The sequence below is a fragment of the Pipistrellus kuhlii genome, unplaced genomic scaffold (assembly GCF_014108245.1).
Source record: "Pipistrellus kuhlii isolate mPipKuh1 unplaced genomic scaffold, mPipKuh1.p scaffold_m20_p_6, whole genome shotgun sequence".
Taxonomy (NCBI): Eukaryota; Metazoa; Chordata; class Mammalia; order Chiroptera; family Vespertilionidae; genus Pipistrellus; species Pipistrellus kuhlii.
In genome coordinates, this window is record NW_023425562.1 from 51,540,392 (window position 1) to 51,561,987 (window position 21,596).

Consider the following 21,596-nt stretch of genomic DNA (forward strand, 5'->3'; position numbering starts at 1 on the left):
CTTTATTGGAACACTAAGATTGATTTCACCATACAAAGCTGAGTAGTTACAATAGAGACTGCATGGCTGGTGAAACCCAAAATATTTATCATTTGGCTCTTTACAGAAAGAGTTTGCTTTCGGGGGGGGGGGGGGGGGCCCCAGGCCTAGAGAATAAGAGGAAATAGAGACTGCCTCTTAATCCTCCTTTGAATCTGCTATGGAACAAGTGCTTAATAAATAAATTTTAACTGAATGAACAAGATGTCCACACCATCATCTTTGAGCCACAGCCCTACATGCAAAGAGATCCCACATAAAGTCAGACATTCCCACTTACCTAGGTTCAAAACAGTCCACCCCATCCTCGTAGGTCACAGACAGCCCTTCCAGGACTACCACAGACGTCTCAGACTCCTTGAACTTCTGGATCTAATAGGGAAGTTGAGTTGATTAAATTCATTGATTCTCTACACTTTCCACCCATACTCCCTTCTGATAGAAAAATTCCATATTTCTTCTTCTTTACTGTGTGCAACATAAAAGGTTTTCTTTTAAATTCAGCATATAAAAATATAATGTTGAATATGTTTTTCACACTGTACTCACCCCTCAGTCATGAAAACCATTGATCTTGTCCAACTTGCTCGTTTTGCCACTGGAGAAACTGGGGTACAGGAAAAGAGCTCAAGATGCTCAAGGAGATCGAGGGGGGTCGAGGGAGATGAAAACAGAGCCAGGTTCTCCAGAGCTTTTGATGTCCAGTTCAGCAGTCAGCTGTCCCCCAGACTCCACTTCTTGCCAGGGGTGGGCTAGGTGAGTGTTTATGTAGGGTGTGGGAGGGCTCCTCTCTCTCTTGGTGGCCCCAGGCCAGGCCCTTGTGCTGTCACGACTTGCATCAGGCCCCTTGGCACTGTCACAGCTAAACTATGGTATTTATCAAGGGAAAGAGGTAAGTGGGCGCTGGGTCTGTGGTGCCAACCTAGGTCAGTGACAGATGGCTACAGATTCAGGATCCACCCACAGAGAGACTGGGGAGCCCTCTCTGAGTCCAATCAACCACCTCCTGTCTCTGGTCTGCCTCCTCTCTCTCAGGCTGCTTGATCCTCATCCTTGACCCAGGATGCCGCTCCCTCCTGTCATGCTGCCCACCTCTGGCTTTTTATGCCTCCCTCCACAGTCATGCCTCACTCCAGTCTCTGGCAATGCCCTGTCAGTCTGAGAAAGGTGCTTGATGAGCATTGGCAAAATAGCAGTTTGTAGGCCAACACAGCCCACATATGTGTTTTGTCTGCCTAACACAGTATTTAAAAAACAATCCGAATTAGTTGCTCACATTTAAAAACCAGTAGGAATCTTCTTAAATATTGGGTTTCTTGGTTCTCTTGAAAAATAGGCCAGCAGTACCAGGCCTGCACTTACTTCCTGGCATGGTATCAATTGACTGGGTCTAAGAGGCAGCTGCTCCATCGAGATGGGAACCTGTGCACCAGTCCCCACCATCCTCTGTTGCTTCCCCAGTCCTTCTGCTGCTCTCCTTTAGATAACTTGTCTGGCCTTGGAAGGTATTTGAGTTTGCAACCCCAGTCTTGCTCACTTTGGTCTGAACCCCTCTGCGCCTCCTATTCATCTTTTCAGATAAAACCCTCCACCCTGAAAGCATCTTCATTGATTAACCTATCTACACCCAGCCTCCTGACCATCCACTCACTCATCCCCACAAGTGTCAAGGGAAACAGTGCCCCAGTTGCTGCCCCTAAACATCTGTGCAGACCCACTGCGCAGCCTTTGGTAGCCCCCACTCCAAGCTCCACAACTCCCGTGGTGTCCATTCCAGAAACACAGTGGCCAAGCCTCCATTCTTTATTTGGTCTGAACAAGGACTCCATCATTCTTGTACTGAGGCAGGAGTTCTCTGACTTTGTACCGGGGTGCCTTGATGGCCTGGATAACCCTCAGTGGGGGGAGGTTTTTCTGGGGTGCCATGAAAATGGGATAATGAGGTTTAGTCTTCTTGTTGAGGTTACACAAATCCAGTGTCAGAGACTTGGGGTGGTAGATCTGTTTCTTCTTGTACCGGACTGGGGTGAAGGGTGGGTGTCGGCGAGGTTCCACCAGCAGATGTATCAGGTCCTTCCGGAAGATGTTCCAGCTGTTCTCCATGAGGAACTTCTGGCACATTTCCTCATCGCTGAAGGTGAGACATAGATGCTGAGGTCCCCACGCCACCTCCTCCCTGTGCCCTGCCCCCTCCAGCCTTGCCTCCCACCACTCTTTTCAATCCCTAAACACAGTGTGCTCCTTCCCACTTCTGTGCCTTCCCCAGACTCTTCTCTCTGCCTTCTTTGCCTTTCCACACTTTCTTCCCCTAGACCTTCCACACAATGCCCACGAGCTGCATGTGGTTGCTGAGTACCTGAAGTGTGACCAATATGAATTAGAGCTGTGCCGGGAGTATAAAACATACACCCACTTTCAAAGACTTACAACAAAAAAAGAATGTAGAGTATCTAATAATTTTATATTGATTATATGTTGAAATGATAATATTTTTTATATACTGAATTCAATAAAATATATTATTAAAGATAATTTTACCCATTTCTTTTTATTTCTTTAATGTGGCCACTGAATTACATATGTGACCATTAGCCATCAGGGAAATGTAAATCAAGGCCACAATGAGATATCACTTATGTCTACTAAAAGGGCTATAATTCAAAAGATAGATAATAAATATTGATGAGTATATGAGAACACTAGAACAGGATTTCCAATATGTTACTGATGGGAATGTAAATTGGTGCAGTCACCTTGGAAAACAGTCTGGCAGTTCCTTAAAAGGTTAAACATAGTAATTTATGACCCAGCAAGTATACTCCTAGGTATATACCCAAGAGAAATAGAAACATATGCCAACATAAAAACTTGAACAAGAATGTTCATAGCAGCATTATTCATAACTAGAGGCCTGGTGCATGAAATTTGTACACAGAGGGGTTGTCCCCTCAGCCCCGCCTGCACCCTCTCCAATTTGGGATCCCTCTCACAATCCAGATTGCTGGCTCCCAACCGTTCACCTGCCTCAGCCTTATTGCCCTTAACCAATTCTGCCTGCCAGCCTGATCACCCCCTAACCACTCCACTGCCAGCCTGATCGACGCCTAACTGCTCCCCAACCAGCCTGATTGCCCCTGACTGCCCTTCCCTGCTAGCCTGGTCACCCCTAACTGCCAGTCTGATCGCCCCTGTCTTCCCCTGCAGGCCTCGTTGCCCCCAACTGCCCTCCCCTGCTGGCCCAATCACCCCTAACTGCCCTGCCCTGCTGGCCTGGTCACCCCTAACTGCCAGTTTGGTCGCCCCTAACTGTCTTCCCCTACAGGCCTGGTTGCCCCTAACTGTCTTCCCCTGCAGGCCTGGTCCCAACCTCAAAAGCCCTCCCTGCAGGCCTGATCCCCTCACAACTGTCAACCCCTGCTGGCCTGGTCTCTCCCAACTATCCTCCTCTGCTGGCCTGATCTCCCCCAACTGCCCTCCTCTGCTGGCCTGGTCTCCCCTAACTGCTCTCCCTGATGGCCTGATCACCCACAACTGCCCTCCTCTGCAGATCTGGTCTTCCCCAACTGCCTTCCTCTTCAGGCCTGGTCCCCCCACAACTGCCCTCTCCTGCAGGTCTGAGTTCCCCCTAACTGTCCTCCACTGCAGGCCTGGTCCCCTGCAACTTCCCTCCACTGCAGGCCTGGTTCCCCCCCAACTGCCCTCCCCTGCAGGCCTGCCCCCCCCTCCCTACTGCCCTCTCCTGCATTCCTGTTCCCCTCCAACTGCCCTCCCCTGGTGACCTGGTCTCCCCCAACTGCCCTCCTCTGCTGGCCCTAAATGCCGTCCCTGCTTGCCTGATCTCCCACAACTGCCCTTCCCTGCAGACCTGGTTCTCCCAACTGCTCTCCCCTGCAGACCAGGGTCTCCCCAACTTCCCTCCCTTGCTGGCCTGGACTCCCCCAACTGCCCTCCTCTACCAGCCTGGTCACCCCCAACTGTCTACAACTGCCCTCCCCAGCTAGCCATCTTGTGGTGGCCATCTTGTGCCCACATGGGAGCAGCCATCTTTGGCCACATGGGGGTGGCCATCTTGTGTTTTGAAGTGATGGTCAATTTGCATATTACTCTTTTATTAGATAGGATAGCCAAAACGAAGAAATAACTCACAAGGTCCATTATCTGATGAATAGATAAAGTATGGTATACACATGCAATGGAATATTATTTGACAATAACAAGTAATGAAGTATTGATACTACTGCAACATGGATGAAACTTGAAAATATTATGCTAAAAAGCAAGCCACAAAAGACCACATATTGTAGAAGGCCTCCAGTATGAAATATCCAGAGCAGGCATATCTATAAAGATGGAAAGCAGCACTAGCAGGGTTGGCTCAATGGATAGAGCATCTGCCTGCGGACTGAAGTGTCCCAGTCAAGGGCACATACTGGGGTTGTAGGCTCAATCCCCAGTAGGGGGCGTGCATAAGTTAGCCAATTAATGATTCTCTCTCATCGATATTTCTATCTCTCCCTCTCCCTTCCTCTCTGAAATCAATAAAAATATAAAGAAAAGATGGAAAGCAAATTGAAGCTACCTTGGACTGGCCTTGGTGTCCTGGTCCTATTTTCCCCCCTGCCCTCATAGCATGTGAGGATGGGAAAAATGGGGGAGGCTGGCATGGGCTCAGCACTCATTGGCTAATTTCCTTCTGAGACCACAGCAAGTAAAGGGTAAGTTCAATTTCCATTGACTCGCCTGTACTCTCACCTAAAGAGACAAACCTAATAAATCACAAACAGATTAGAACATTCTTTTGGCTCCATTATTTGACCAGAACAGAGTCCACTATGATCCATAGAGAGCAACTTAATAAAAAATCCAGAGGTTCGAGTGGGCTACAAGCTAGTCCTATTGGTCTCAGTGGTGTATCAAAGTCAGCTCCTACCAGCTCACAAGAGATGTGTGCATCTCTTCTCAACTCCATCAGGTTGGTAGCTCGAAACTGAGCATGGTGGGAGTGTGTCCATAATAGGAATGGGCAAACACTTCAAATCAGGGTTACCTCCCACCTGCCAGAGAGTTTGTTGTTAAACCTTCACCAGCACACCACTAGATAGTCTTCACGTAATTTCCATTAACTCCCAATTTTTTACATAATAGATAATGATGACACTATTTATCTCTGACTGAGCACTTACCATGTGCCAAGCACTTTATGTTAATTAACTTGATCCTCATAACCACCCCAATTCACAAACATGGAAACTGGGGCCAAAGAGGCTAAGGGACTCACCAAACCCTGAGGGGGCAAGCAGGCAATTACAAATTCTTAGGGAATCTTCTTTTCCCAAGTTAAGACAGACTAGATTCCATGTTACCTCCTGATGCTGATGGTCATACTGATTTCTACTCTAGTTTTTTTTACTAAACAGGGTAGCTCTTCTAGGGACCTCAGCTTCATGGCACTTTAGTTCCATTCCCTCCCTCACTTGAACTGAAAGTTTCATGTCCTTGCAGGCTGTACAACTTCAACCCATGATGCCCTTAAACCCCATCCTTGCTGGACAATCCCAACACTAGATCCCCCTGTGCTTTGGCTTTTAGGCTCTTCTCCATTTTGCACTTGGAGATTTCCCTTCTTTCCTGTGATTATATTCTACGTGGCACTCACTGTGTTTTGTAGGGAGAGGTTTCTGGATGTCTAGCCTGTGGCATTCACAGGACAGGTGTCTCAGTCAGTGACTATGTGAGGTATAGATGTCACAGGCCCTTTCCTGGGCCTCATGGTGCTCAGTTAAAAGATGGAGGATTTGAGTTAGATACTGGCTATGATTTCTGCCTACTTTAGCAATCTAGAAAGCCACGAGTTCAACAAGTAATGAAAAAGCCAGAATTCAATCTGTCAGCATTGTAGATTATTGCAACAAAGTGCTGACTGAGCAGCCCAAACATCTGCCACCCTTGAGTCTATGTAAGCCTTTCTGAATTTCAATTCAACAGGCATTAACTGGTACCCATCATGAGCCAGGCATTATGCAGGAACTAAAGCTCCTTAAATCATTTCTTGGGTGTCACCTCTAACTAGCCATTTTCTATATTGGTAGTGCATGCAAACCAGAGAACCGTGGCATCCTTCTGCAAGGAACCACCACGTTTTCCAACTTGTTTTTCTCACAGAACTGCCCCAATTTGGGCCATATCTGCATGTTATCTGTTATCATTGATTTACTAATGATTTTTTTATTAAATCTACTTAGCTTTTTTTACTTAAATATTTACTTTGGCTTTGTTCTAAGCAACAAAATCTGTCAGGTCATGGGTGTAGTGAATGAATCATGCTCTTTTTCTAATTCACACTAGAATAAATACATAGCTGTTAAAACGTGCTGCCTGAAATCATTTTGTAAACCTTCTGTGAATGTGTTCCATACTTTATGAAACACTGTTCTAGTCTAATTTTCTTGTTTTGCAGGTTGGAGTCTGAAGCCTAGAGGAGGGAAAATGACTTATCCAAGGTCATGCAGATCCCCTATAAAATCCAACTCGCTTCCCACACATGCCAGCACAACCAAGTCTGATCACAATATCACCACAAGAAAAAAAGGAGGGAGGGTGCAAAATTCTATAACCAGTCAAAACCGGTTTGGCTCAGTGGATAGAGCATCAGCCTGCGGACTGAAAGGCCCAAGTTCAATTCTGGTCAAGGGCATGTATCTTGATTGCGGGCACATGCCCAGTAGGGGGTGTGCAAGAGGCAGCTGAATGATGTCTCTCTCTCATCGATGTTTCTAACTCTCTATCTCTTCTCTGAAAAAAATCAATAAAATAAAATAAAAAGAAAGAAACACACATAACATTAATTGGGATTGGTGGAGGAATGCAATAATTTTGGTTTTCGCCTTTTTAAATGTTCAGCATTTTCTAGTTTTCTGCAATGAGTATGCCCCTATTCATTCAACATTTACCTACCAGGTAGGATACAAGTGCTAGAGATGAAAGACAGATAAAGTCCAATATCTTTACTAACTATAAAGTCCAAAGAACTGAGATAATGAATCAAGCCACAAAAGACCACGTTATAGAATGCCACCTATATGAAATATCCAGAGCAGGCATATCTATAAAGATGAATCAAGTGATGGAGGAAAGATATGTACAAACTACACGGCTGTCAACACCTATAATACAATGTGTGTGGTAAGTGATAGAGCTGCCAAATGGTTGTCTTGAGAAGATGAATCTTAAAGAATGAGCAGAAATTTACTAGAAAAAGAGGGACAGGATTTGAGGATGGCATTTCAGGTAGAAAGACTTACAATGGCAAAGGCGATTATATGGAGGGTCCAGGAGGCCATCTGCCTAGGTTGTTGGAGGGGTTAGAGGTGGCAGGAGGTGCTGCAGGCAAGTTGAGGGGTCAGATCATGAAGAACCATTTATGTGGCATTAAGTCACACTGTATCCTATAGGCAGTGAAATAACACTGCAAAGTTTTGTGTGTGTGTTTTTTTCCAAATATATGTTTATTGATTTCAGAGAGAAACAGAGAGCGAGACATAGAAACATCAATGATGATAATTATTGATCGGCTACCTCCTGCACGCCCCCTAGTGGGGATCAGCCTGCAACCTGGACATATGCCCTTGAACAATTGAATTTGGACCCTTCAGTCCACAGGCCACATTCTATCCGCTGAGCCAAACCGGCTAGAGCATGGATAACAATTTTCTAAACTATCCCTTTAGTAACACGTGATAGTGGTGGTGGTTTTTCTATTATGAATATGACTGCTATGAACATCCTAATGCAGGTAGCTTTCTCCATAACTTAGTTATATAAAGATAAATTCACAGGTAGGCCATTGCTTCCAAAAGTAGGAACAGTTTTATGGCACTTAAAACATAATGCTGAAATTATTATCCAAAGAACTGAGATAATTTACAGTGTAGCAACGACTACCAGTTTCATCCCACCTTTGTCAGCATTAGGTATTATCGTATTTTTTTCTTTCTTTTACTAAAATAGGTGAAAATTTGTTCATTTGATCTGGTGGGATATACACACATAGCCAGCACTGACCTGGGGTACCCGATCTTGAATCTGCATAACTTTTCTGTTACCTCGTTGTCAACCAGTTCACAAAATTTTTCTTTCCACACTGTTATCAACTCAACTCCCAGGCTCACGAGGATCAAGGACCGTGTGTCTTGTTGGTTGTCTGGAAGGAGGATCTGGTGAAGGCCCTATAGGAAAAAGTCCCAGAAAGTTGGATCTCAGGGACCATCCACTTCTACTGGCAGATATTATAGATGGAAAAAACAAGGCTCAAATAGGAAGTGACTGCATCTGGGGTCATTTGGCGAATGATGGGGAGAAGTCCAGGAAATGATGGGGAGAAATCCAGGGCTCATTTGCTACATGACATCGAATATTCTGACTCTTCAAATGACAAGAGCCCTGAAGGCGCTTTGTCCACATCCTGTCTGTGGGCAGCAGGCTCTCTACCATAACTGTACTCACAGTTACATTTTACAAGTTTCCCCCAATAGCCAATCTCAACTCTTCCTTGTGCCAAGTAAGCCCACGTTCTCTTCCTCAGGACTATGACAAAAATCAGCTAGTCCTCCTCTTCTAGATCTTCCCTTTTGTAGCTACAACCCCCTTCCCCATCTTTTTCTGCATGTCTTTCTCCATAAATGCATGTGCCCACTGAGCCTCAGTTCTTTCTCCCTCCTGCATAGACTTTGGAGGCCGCTGGCCTCCTTCACTGCAGCTTGTCATGCTCCTTTGGCTCCCTGGCATGGATTCCTGTTTGGTTATATCTGGAAGGGAGATGGAGGTCAACCGACATATCTGCTTGTAGATGTCTCATGATGTGAGATACTGGCTCCTGCCATCCACCATTCATTTACTTACTTGATCCATTTCAGTATACATGACAGCAGCATCAATCATTAATCCATACACCAACTTTATCAACTAGAGTCCAATGCTTGTGTGTGGTTCCTTCTGCTTTTAGTCTTACAGACTCCAGTTATCTCCAAATTCTTAAGTCATCAGCACTTTTACTCCTAATCCCTTCATCGAAGTGGTTCTATGCATTTGTAAAATTGTTAAATCCTCTTGTCAGAGTCTATATTCCTTCCTGTGATCTCCCAACATCCTAGATAATATTTTTTTGTTTTGACAAATTGCATACATTAAGCTTCACTCTTTGTGCTGTAAAGTTCTATGGGTTTTGACAAATGCTTAGGTAATGTTTTGAATCTACCATTACAGTATCATACAGATAATTTTACTGTCCTAAAAATCCCATGTTCTTTACCTATTCAGCCCTTCCCCTGACCTCCAAACTTCTGGCTACCACTAATGATCTTATTATCTCTGTAATTTTACCCTTTTTGGAATGTCATAGAATTGGAATCATACAATCCACAAACATAGAATATTTTCCATTTACGTAAATCTTCTTTGAATTATTTCATTATAGTTAGTTTTCTGCATATGGATCCTGAACGTATTTTGTTAGATTTATATCTAAGTATTTCACTTTTTGGTGCTATTGTACATGACACTGTATTTTTAATTTCAAATTCCAATTGTTCTTTACCTTATTACTAAAACTTTGCTATAATCCTTCATTAGCTTTAGGAATTTTGAAGGGTTCTTTTTTTATTTTATGCTTTGAAATAAATAAGCATATCATCTGCAAACAAACAGCTTTATTTCTCCCTCTCCAATCTGTATATGTTCTACTTCCTCTTCTTATCTTAATTCACTAGCTAGGACTTCCAGTACAATGTTGAATAGAAGTGATGAGAGGTGATACCCTTGCCTTATTCCTAAATTATTTTAAAGCAAGTCCCAGATGTCATATTTTATCTGTAAATATGTTGACATTTATTGCATAACTATAAGAACTCTTAAAAACCATAAGCATAATATGGTAATTTTTAAATTACCATATTTAAAAAATCAATATTGTTCCTTAATATCATCACATATAGAGTGGGATATTTTTAAACCTTTACTCTCATTACTTACCACTCACAACCTATCCTGTTACATACTATATCGTAAACAAGGCTTTCTGTACACTTACAATGATTTCTCCTTCCTGCACTGTGTGGAGCTTAACGTAGCCCCCCACTGAAGCCGCCTTCGGGATATCACCATACTTGGTTTTGACCATGGGACACTCCAGCACATTAGGTTGCCGGGATCTGAAATTAGACAACTTGTTAAAAAGAACTCCTTTGTAACACAACCAGTTCATGAGGCCATGGATAATCAGCTCCATCTCTATTGCAGAGAGGGGAAATCTTCCTTCCCCTCTCTCAGAAGTAAGGAAACTCCAAATCAAGGCCTGGGAGAGACTGAGTCAGGAATTGGAGAAGTTTAATAGGGAGGGAAACTTGGAAGAGAAGACGACAGGACCCCTTTAGCCACCTGAAAATTGTTTGTTATGTGCAAGAAGTGGCTGATGCAGCTGAGTCAGGCCTGCTGGGTGAGAAGTTCACACTGGCTGATGTATGCTCAACATGAGGAAGGAATTCCTAAGTCAGAGCTGCCTGAAAATGGACCAGACTTTTTGACAAAGAGTAAGCTCTGTGCTTACTCTTAGGGACACTCCAGCAAGGCAGAGAAGAGGTGGCTTTGTTTGTGTTTGTGTGTTTGTTTACAAAGACAGGTTTCCCTGGGTAGCCCGGAGACTCTGTACTTTGTTCATGTTGGGGTTCATTTTACCCAGGCAATCCTGTTGTGCCTTCTTTGGTCTCGGGCTAGGTAGAAGAAGAGACAGGCTATGCTCTTTGGATTAGAGGCAGGAGAAAGAGTATTTATCAGCTGAAAATATGGCTGAACTCACCTACACATAAATAAGGGAGGTTTCTATTTTCACACAAACCCCAGGACTGGTAGATGAGAGGCACATGCCCAGCATGTCCTTTATTTTTCACTTCTGGGTCCAGCCTGTCCCTTTCCCCTTATTGATTTATAGCAGAGAAGCTGGGCATGTTCTATCTCTACCTTCAGAAGAACTGGGATTGGTATTTCAAGCATAGGATCAATTAGAAAGAGCATCCATCCGAGGAAAAAACTCAGAAGCCATGGGATGCTCATATGGAGGTGAGCAGGCTGGGGAAGTTAACAGGCAAAAGGCTTGAGGAAATAGTGTCTAAACCCCGGGATTTAGACACTATATATATAGACAAGGAAACTAAAGCTTACAGAGGTCAAGTTTCTTGCCCGGGGACGAAGAGCTAAAATAAGTGGCCAAGCCAGGATGTGAACCTGGGTTGAACTGACTACTAAGCCCAGGCTCTTATACCATCTCCCCTGGATGGTTAGGATTTTTTGAAGAGGTTCAAGAACCAGTGACGCAGAGAGTGACAGCTGTAAGATCTGTCCTACCCCTTCTTCAAATGATTCCCTGAAAAAGGAAGAAACTGACCACCTAAAGTGGCCCCTGAGAGTTAAAGGCAGATAATGCAGCTCCTGGACATCAAACCCAGCACCTCTCAGGCCGCCTTCCCCACACCCCCAACCTTTAGGGTAGAGCTATGACTGCTACCTCCGCCCCCTCCCTAGCGTCCCTGACGTCCTGCCCTGTAAGTTATATCATCCTTTCAACCAGAATCTGGGCCCTCCTATCTGCCAAGAGCTAAGCTTACTTGATCTTTGGGCCAAAGGTCTTTGGGAGACTATCTTCTAGCGTATTAAGCTTCCTACTGAAGGTGGTCCCCTTTTGCTCCAAGGCTTTCTGGAGATGCAGAAGTTTCAGAGAGCTAAAATCCTGCACAGGATATGATTTGACCTGGAATTCCTTAAATCTCTTCACAGCAGAAGCTTCTGTTAGAGAAAGCACAGGGAAACACATTAGTGGGGTTTTGCTCATATGAGGGTTGTGGTGGGCAGTTGGAGATATATCATAGGCACCTGACTGGCTAGTTTGGTGTATGGGGAAATTTTTTTTTTTAAAAGAGAGAGGGGTTAAAAATATACCATGGTGTCCATGTATTAGTATTGTCCCTCCATTGTATCCATGGCCTCATTTAAGAAATAAAATAAGCAGCAGAGAGGTTAAGTCACTCAGGAAAAGGCTGAAGCTGTTTGAGCTCAGGTCAATCTAATTGAAAGCTCATGTTTTTTGGCAGATCACATTTGTCTGGGCTTTCAAACTGGAATTGGGGGTAGGGGCAGCAACAAAAGATAAATGGAGGCCCAGCCATAGAATGGTAGACAAGTTACATAATCTCTTGGAACCCTCATAGGATAATTGTAAGAATTTCAGATAAGAGCATGTACTATGTACCTAGCACAGTGCCCAGCACATAACAGGCCTTCCATGAGAGTTATTAACAAGTTCTCCAAGAGAATATTACTCAGGAGTAAACCAACTACTCAAGAACTATTAGAGCTAATAAATGAATTCAGCAAAGTAGCAAGACACAAAGTCTACACAAAAATCAGTTGGATTTCTATTCACTAACCAAACTACAAAACACTGCTGAAAGAAATTAGAGAATACATAATAAATGGAAACATATCCCATGTTCATGAATTAGCCAATATTGTTAAGATGTCAATACTACCCAAAGCCATCTATAGATTCAATGTAATTATCATCAAAAGTCATTATCTGACTTTTCTGTAGAAATAGAAAAACCTATCCTAAAATTCAGGAGAAATCTCAAGGGATCCCAAATAGCCAAAACAATCTTGAGAAAAAAAAAAAAAAAAAAAAAGCTGGAGAATTCACACTTCCTGATTTCAAAACTTACTATAAAGCTAAAGTAATCAAAACAGTGTGATACTGGCATAAAAAAAGACATATTGCCCTAGCCAGTTTGGTTCAGTAGAGAGTGTCAGCCTTCAGTCTGCACATGTGTCAAACACAAGGCCCTCGGGCCAAATCTGTCCCACCAGGCCTTGCAATGTGGCCCGCACCGCGCTGTCATCACTGCACTCCGCTGCGTTTCCATCACAATGACAGTTTATGACTGTTCAGTAAACCATTTGGCCCGCGATTTAGGCTGGATTTTAGATTTTGGACCCTTCTCTGATTGAGTTCGACACCCCTAGGATCCCAGATTTGATTCCAGTCAAAGGCAAGTGCCTTGATTGCAGGCTCCTCCCTGGCCCAGGCCCTGGTGAGGGCTCATGCAGGAGGCAACAAATCGATGTGTTTCTCTCACATCAATGTTCCTCTTTTATCTTTCCCTCTCTCTCCTACTCTTCCTAAAAATCAATGGAAAAGTATCTTTGGATGAGGATTAACAACATCAACAATAATATATATAATCTTATAAAGAGATAATATGCAAATTAACCATCATACCATCACAAGATGGCTGTGCCCACAGCAGAGGTGGGGTTCCCGAAACACAAGATGGCTGCACCCACAGTGGAGGCAGGGTTCTCATAATAAGCGATTAGCAGGGACTTGAGGCTGTGCCCGCTGCTCAGCAGGGCTTAACTGGGGACCTCAGGCCATGCCTCTTGCCCCGGCACCAGGCTAGGGGACCTCAGGTCATGTACCCGCCCAGCAGTGCTTAATAGGGGACCTCAAGGCATGACTCCTCCCTGGTGCCAGGCTGGGGACCTGAGGCTGCATCCCCCACCCCAGCATCCAGCTAGGGGACCTCAGGCCATGCACTCACCCTGGCACTGGCCCAGGGGACCTCAGGCCACGCCCCTGCCCCAGTGCCAGGCGGGGAACCTGAGGGTGCATCCTCCACCTGGCATGCACCGGTGGACCTGAGGCTGCACCCCCTACCCAGCGAGGCTTGATGGGAGACCTGAGGCTATGCCTCCCACCCAGTGCTGGGCCAGGGGACCTGAGGTTCTGCTCCCTGCATGACAGGGCTTGACGGGGGTGGGGCCGGCCAGCCGGGTCTGGATCTCGCCTAATGGGGGTGGGGCCGGCCTGGTCTGGGTCTCGTGTGATTTTGAGGTGTGCACAAATGGGCGGGTACTTGACTCTGGGTCCCACAGTGTGCCCCAGACTCTGACAGGAGAAAGATTTTCAAACATATTTTACTAATTTTCTTTTATCTCTGACACTTCTATTATAGAGAAAGGGCAAATAGCAATATTAAAATATTTCCTTTACAGAAACCAAGATGGCGTCATAGGTAAACACCTAACTGTAGCCTCACACAACAATTTCAATAAAATACAACTAAAATACAAAATGGACATTACCCAGAACTACAGGAAAGTCAACTGACTGGAAATTCTACAACTAGAAGGAAAGAGAAAACCAGAAGGAAAATCAGAGGAGCTATAAAAGCCTAAGGTACGGAGACACGTTGCATGCGCAGAGAGGACAGAGATGGAGAGGAGGGGGAGGCTGAGTGCCTGGCTGGCATTCCCTAGCGGGAAGGAGATAAAAGCTCAGGACTTGCTGAACCCCAGTTCCGACAGCACTGAACCCCAGTTCTGGGTGAGACCCTGGGGACCCAGACACATAAGGAGGGAGTCTGGGCTGTAAGGCGGAACCTCAGGGGAGCGGTGAAAGGAAATCCTGGAGGTGCGCACATTGCGCGCAGAGGACGGACAGTTGACTGTGCCGCTGGATTGCCCTAGCAGGAAGGAGACAAAAGCTCCAGACTGCTCTGAACCCCACTTCCAACCCCACTTCCAACTGCACTGAACCCCAGTTCTGGGCTCATTGGGGAGAGCCTAGACTGTTTGGTAGCGGGCGAAACTCGAGGGCACCTTTCTCTCAGAGGTGCTTGCAGTGAGTACCGAAGGACACTGAGGAACACTGAGACTTGGGAGCCTCATAGGGTGGGGCTGATGGAAGCCAAGGCTGTAGGCTCCACCCTGAAACTCCACCCCATCCAAGCTGAACACAGAGACTTTTAAGGCTACCAACTCAGGGAAGCTGTGAAAATGCAGAGACAAGGAAACAGATCACAAACGAAAGAAATGGAGGACAAAAAGCGACTGGATATAGAATTCAAAACCACGGTTATAAGGTTTTTCAAAAATTTCCTAGAAAAGGCCAATAAAATAAAGGAGACCTATGAGGATATGAAAAGGGATCAACTAGAAATAATAAGGGATCAACTAGAAATAAAGAATACATTGTCTGAAATAAAAAAATATTATACAGAGTCCTAAAAACAGAATGGAAGATCACAAGAATCAAGTCAAAGATTTGGAACATAAAGAGCCAGAAGACACTCCTCCGCAAAAGCAAGAAGACAAGAGAATCCAGAAAGTTGAAGATACCTCTGACAACTTCAAACAAACCAACATCAGAATTATGGGGGTCCCAGAAGAAGAGAGAGAGCAAGATACCAAAAACATACTGAAAGAAATAGTGACAGAAAACTTCCCCCATCTGGTGAAAGAATTAGACTTACAAGTCCAGGAAGCACACAGAACCCCAAACAAAAAGAATCCAAAGAGGACCACACCAAGACACATCATAATTAAAATTCCAAGAGCAAAAGACAAAGAGAGAATATTAAAAGCAGCAAGAGAAAAACAGGTTGTTACCTATAAAGGAGCACCCATATGATTGTCAGCTGATTTCTCAACAGAAACCATGCAGGCCAGATGGGAATGACAAGAAATATTCAAGGTGATGAATAGCAAGAACCTACAGCCAAAAATACTCTACCCAGCAAAGCTATCACTCAGAATCAAAGGCCAGATAAAGAGCTTCACTAATAAAAAAAATAAAAATAAAAAAAAAGCTAAAGGAGTTCAAAACCACCAAACCAGAATTATAAGAATTGCTGAAGGGGGTTCTTCAGGAAGAGGAAGAAAATAAAGATAAAAATTATGAACAACAAATAAGTAACTATCAACAAGTGAATCTAAAAACCAAGGGAATTAAAAAATCTGATGAACAATATTAACTGGTGTATATAATAGAATCAGAGGTATGGGAGGGGAATGATCTGACGATTCTCAGGGGAAAAGGGAGTGGGGATGTGCAAGAAGAGACTGAACAAAAACTGTGCACCTATGGATGAGGACAATGGGGGCAGGGGAAAAGGGCTAAGGGTGGGGTGGGAACCTGGTGGAGGGGGCAATGGAGGGGGGGAAAATGAGGACCATTTATAATAATATGAACAATAAAGATTAAAAAAAATACAGAAGCAAACATGAAAGTCAAAGACCAAATCTGGGATAATGTGAGCATCAAAATCATCTACTAGTGGAATATAAGCCATAGAAAAAAAATAAATATCTATAATAATATAAATTATTGGATGGATAAGTAAATCAGAAGGGACAGATCATCTAATAATAAAAGCAGAAGAATTAATACAAATGAGAAAATTACTGTTTGGCAAACAGCACAGTAATTATTGTTGCCTACAAGCATCTTTAATAGGTGCCAAAATTAGTGGGTAATAAATGCTGAGAAACAAGATACTTATATAATCTCAAAGTATCATCCCACAAGACATTTAATAATAACAAACAGAAAAATCATAACTTTACATTGGAGAGACAGTGTTGCAAGTATATCAATGGTAATGGGATATCAACATCATGCTCCCCCTTGATATAATGGCATCACTTCTGTAGTGGTATAGCCAAAATTTTATAACCATGGCCAACTCAATTGCGGAAAATTTTATAAAATAACTGATCAGTATTCTTAAAAAATGTCAAGGTCATGAAAGAAGGAGAAACTTTCCTAGATTGGGACAGTTAGTAGCATCATATCAATGTTAATTTCCTGGTTTATAATAATACTTTGGTTTTGTAAAATGTTATCATCTGAAGGAGCTGGATGAAAGTTACACATATGTTAATTGTAATATTTTTTAAACTTAAAAAATCTAACATTATTTTTTAAAAATTAAAAGTAAAAAATAAAATACCCCAATAAAATAAAATAAAATAAAATATTTCCTTTAATTAATTCCCTTTTAATGTGCATGAATTTTGGGCACTGGGCCAATAATGTGTGTGTGTATGTGTGTGTGTGTATGAAATAATAAAAGCATAATATGCTAATTAGACCAGACAGCCAAACGACCTTCCAGACGCTATTCCAGAAGTCCTTCCAGACGGCCTTCCTGACAAAGCCACGGCAGTAGGGGCCGAGGCAGAGGCAGTTATGGGAGATCAGGAAGGCAGGCAGAGTGGTTAAAGGTGGTCAGGCAGGCAGGTGAGCAGTTAGGGGCTATCAGGCAGGCATGCAGGCAGGCAGGCGAGTGGTTAGGAGCCAGCAGTCAGACATCCCTCTCGCAATCCAGAACATCCAATTGCCAGTTTAGGTCTGATCCCACAGGAATCCCTGCAGGGTCTGGCCTAAATTGGCAGTTGGACATCCTCCAAGAGGTTCCAGATTGCAAAAGAGTGCAGGCTGGGTTGAGGGATTCTCCCCACCCCCGTGCATCTAGTGTGTGTGTGTGTGTGTGTGTGTGTGTGTGTGTGTGTGTGTATCAATGAAACAAAATAAAGAGCTCAGAAATAAATGTTCACATATGTGGTCAAATAATTTTTACAAGGGTGCCAATACCAATCAATAGGAAAAGGACCATCTTTTCAACAAATGGTGTGGTGAAAACTGTATATCCACATGTAAAAGATAAGTTGGACCCTTATTGAACATATGCAAATATTAACTCAAAATGAAGCAAAGACCTAAATGTAAGATCTAAAACTATAAAACTATTAGAAGAGAACATAAGGCAAAAGCTTCATGGCATTGGATTTGACAATGATTTCTTATATATAAACCAAGGCACAAGTGACATAAAATCAGACAAAATAGACTTCATGAAAATTTTTAAATTTTGTGCATTAAAAGACAAAATTAACAGAATAAAAAGACAAACTGGAAAGTGGGATAAAATATTTGTATATCTTATATCTGAAAAGAAATTAATGTCCAGAATATATAGAGAATTCCTAAAACTTAAAAGAAAAAGATGAGGATGTGAAGAAATTGGAATCCTTATGCACTCTTAGTGGTAATGTACAATGTATAGCTGCTATGAAACACAAATGGTGATTCCTCACACACACAAAAATAGAATTACCATGTGATCCAACAATTCCACTTCTTGGTATATATTCAAAAGGAAAAAGGATCTCAAATATATATTTGTACACTTGTGTTCACAAAAGCATTATTCACTAAAGCTAAAATGTGGAAGCAGCTCAACAGTTGAATGGATAAAAGAATGTGGTATATTTATACAATGGAATATTATTCAGCCTTAAAAAGGAAGGAAATTCTGACATAAGCTACAGCATAGATGAAACACAAAGACATTATACAAAGTAGAATAAGCCAATCACAAAAAAGACAAATATTGTATGATTCCACTTACATGAGGTACTTAGAGTAGTCAAAATCGTAGAGAGGAAAAATAGAATGGTGGCTGCCAGGGAGAGGGGGAATTGGGAGTTACTGTTTAACTGGTATAGTGTTTCAGTTTTATAAGATGAAAAGAGTTATGAAAATGGATAGTGGTGATGTTTGTACAACATTATGAATGTATTTAATGCCACCGAACTGTAAGCTTAAAAAGGTTAATATAGTAAATTTTGTTATGTGTATTTTACCACAATAAATAACATTGGGGGGAACTTTTATGGAATACAGCTTTTTGTCTGGTGGGTTGGTAGTGGAAAAGAGAGATGCATGCATGATCTCAGTCAGCCTTCTTTAGTAACCTGTGTGATAATGACAATGAACCTCTACTATATACTAATGCGTCCAAGTAGTGTTCTGAGAACTTTATATAGTCATCTGCTTAATTTCATAACAAGTCTATGAAGAAGAGACGACGATTCACATTTTATAGACTGAGGGCATGGATACAGAGAGAAACAGAGTGACTTTTCTAGAATCACACCTAGTAAGAGACAAACCCTGGGTTCAAACACAAGCAGTTTGTCACCTGGGCTTGCTCTCTTAACCACAACACTGCCATGGCACAAATGAGGCCATGAGGCCATGAAGCTTAAGTACTCAACCAAGTCACCCAGTTGATCAGTGGGAATCAAACCCGTCTAACTCCGAGCTCTCCCTCCCTCCTAAGAGAAAAAGATGAAAAGGAGGAGTGGGAGAGATAGGCTGGAGTCTAACCTGGCCAGGGAGTTAAGACGAGGTTTTCACAGCTGGTGGAAGAAGGAATCAAACCAGATATTCCACCAGGCCCTTGTAGCTCGAGATTTCTAAAACTCTATGGGCTGGGAACTGGAAACAGGATAGGGCCAGGTGTCCCTGCTGGGCTGCCGGCTGCCAGATGTGGGCAGATGCTTGCTTACCTTTGAGGTTGGTCTTCAGAGCTCTATCATCTATCAGCTCCAGATGCTGCCAAAGCCACTTGTAGTAGACCCTCGAAGCCGCAAGGTCTAATAGCCGCAGGACTTCACAGCTGCCCTGGATGCATCAAGGAACATAAAACCAAAGGCTTAACCCCAAGGGCTCCAGGCAGACCACACTTTGAAAATATTCTGTCTGTATTATGTCTCACTCCATTTTGTTTTATTTGCTCAATATTAAGTAGTTCTGGGTCTCTTTTAAAAAATGAATATGTTATATACTTATAAAAAATTCAAATAGCTAAATTCAATGTGGCATTGGGAAAAAAAAGTCATTGAGGATATTATTGGGACACAGTGAAATTGATTTTGGATTATAGATTATACCAATGCTAAATTTGCAGATTTTTATAATTATTCTGTGGTTAATTTCTTAAAAAATAATAATGTAAATGTATGATGAATGATACTTAACTCTCAAGTGATTCAGGAAGGAAAAAACATACATATTAAAGCAAATGTGGCAAATGTTAACAATCGATGAATCTAGGTTGTTTCTACAGAAGTTCTTTGTACAGTTCTTGAAACTTTTCTACAAATTTAAAATCATTCCAAATTAGCTGGGACCGGTTTGGCTCAGTGGATAGAGCGTCAGCCTGAGGACTGAAAGGTCCTGGGTTCAATTCCGGTCAAGGGCATGTATTAATATCTTGGTTGCGGGCACATCCCCAGTGGAGGGTGTGCAAGAGGCAGCTGGTCGATGTTTCTCTCTCATCGACGTTTCTAACTCTCTGTCCCTCTCAATTCCTCTCTTTGTAAAATCAATAAAATATATTTTAAAAAAATAAAATAAAATCATTCCAAATTAAAAGTTTAAAAAACTACAGGACATTGAACAAAGAAATAGAGGAGGATATAAACAAGTGAAAGAAAATACTGTGTTTATGGATTGATAGAATCAACATCATTAAAATCTCCATACTACTCAACGCAATCTATAGATTCAGTGACATCCCATTAAAATACCAATGGCATATTTCACAGATATAGAACAAATACTCCAAAAATTTATATGGAACCAAAAAAAGACCCTGAATAGCTACAACAATCTTGAGAAAGAAGAACAAGGTTGGAGGAATTGCAATATCAAGTTATATAAGTCACTGTACTCAAAACAATCTGGTACTGGCACAAGAATAGGCATAAAGATCAATGAAATGGTCACAGAGACCCCAGAAATTGACCCAAGCCATTATGCTCAATTAATATTTGACAAAGGAGGCAAGAGTATACAATGGAGTAAAGAAAGTCTCTTTAATAAATGGTGTTGGGAAAACTGAACAGGTACATGCAATTAATGAAACTAGACCACCAACTTACACCATATACAAGAATAAACTCAAAATGATTAAAAGACCTAATTTAAGTCGTGAAAACCATAAAAATCTTAGGAAAAAAACATTGATAGCAAAATCACTGACATTTCTAATAGCAATATGTTTACATCTTCTAGGGCAAAGAAAACTGAGGAAAAAAATAAGCAAAAGGACTACATCAAATTAAAAAGCACAGCAAAAGTAACTGTCAACAAAGTGAAAAGAGAGCTCACTGCATGGAAGAATGTATTTGCCAATTATACATCCAATAAGGGGATAATTTCCAAAATATCTGAAGAATTCATATAATTTAACAAAAGGAAGACAAACAATTCAATTTAAAAATGGGCAAAGGAACTAAGTAGACACTTCTCCAAAGTGAACATACAGAAGGCCAAGAGACACATGAAAAAATGCTCAAAGTCACTAATCCTCCAAAAAATGCTCAGTCACTAATCATCCAAGAGATGCAAATTAAAACAACAATGAGGTATCACCTCACATCTGTCAGAATGGCTATCAACAACAAATCAACAAACAACAAGTGTTCGTGAGGATGTGGAGAATAGGGAACCCTAGCACACTGCTGGTGGGAATGCTAGACTGGTGCAGCCTCTGTGGAAAAACAGTATGGCATTTCCTCAAAAAAAAAAAAATTGCAAATGGAACTCCTGTTTGACCCAATGAACCCACTTCTAAGAATATATTCTAAGAAACTGAAACACCAATAAGGAAGAAAATATACACCCCTGTGTTCATAAGTAGCACAATTTATAATAGCTAAGATTTAGAAACAGCCCAAGTGCCCATTAGCAGAATGGAATGCTATGCAGTGGTAAAAAAGGAACTCTTACCATTTGCAACAGTGTGGATGAATCTGAAGAATATTATGATAAGTGAAATAAGCCTTTCAGAGAAAGGTAAGTATCACATGATTTCACTCAT

The 21,596-nt window shown here is 42.3% G+C and overlaps 1 protein-coding gene across 1 annotated transcript in view; it reads right to left on the reverse strand.

Annotated features, from left to right (window-relative positions):
* Window positions 1–1,826: 1,826 nt before the first annotated feature.
* Window positions 1,827–21,596, reverse strand: part of CNBD2 (cyclic nucleotide binding domain containing 2) — a 46,368-nt gene continuing 26,598 nt past the window's right edge. The window contains 5 exon segments of the mRNA XM_036417936.2: window positions 1,827–2,170; window positions 8,101–8,264; window positions 10,124–10,244; window positions 11,694–11,871; window positions 19,279–19,393. Of these exon segments, the coding sequence (XP_036273829.2) occupies window positions 1,843–2,170; window positions 8,101–8,264; window positions 10,124–10,244; window positions 11,694–11,871; window positions 19,279–19,393 (906 nt within the window). The 3' untranslated portion in view covers window positions 1,827–1,842.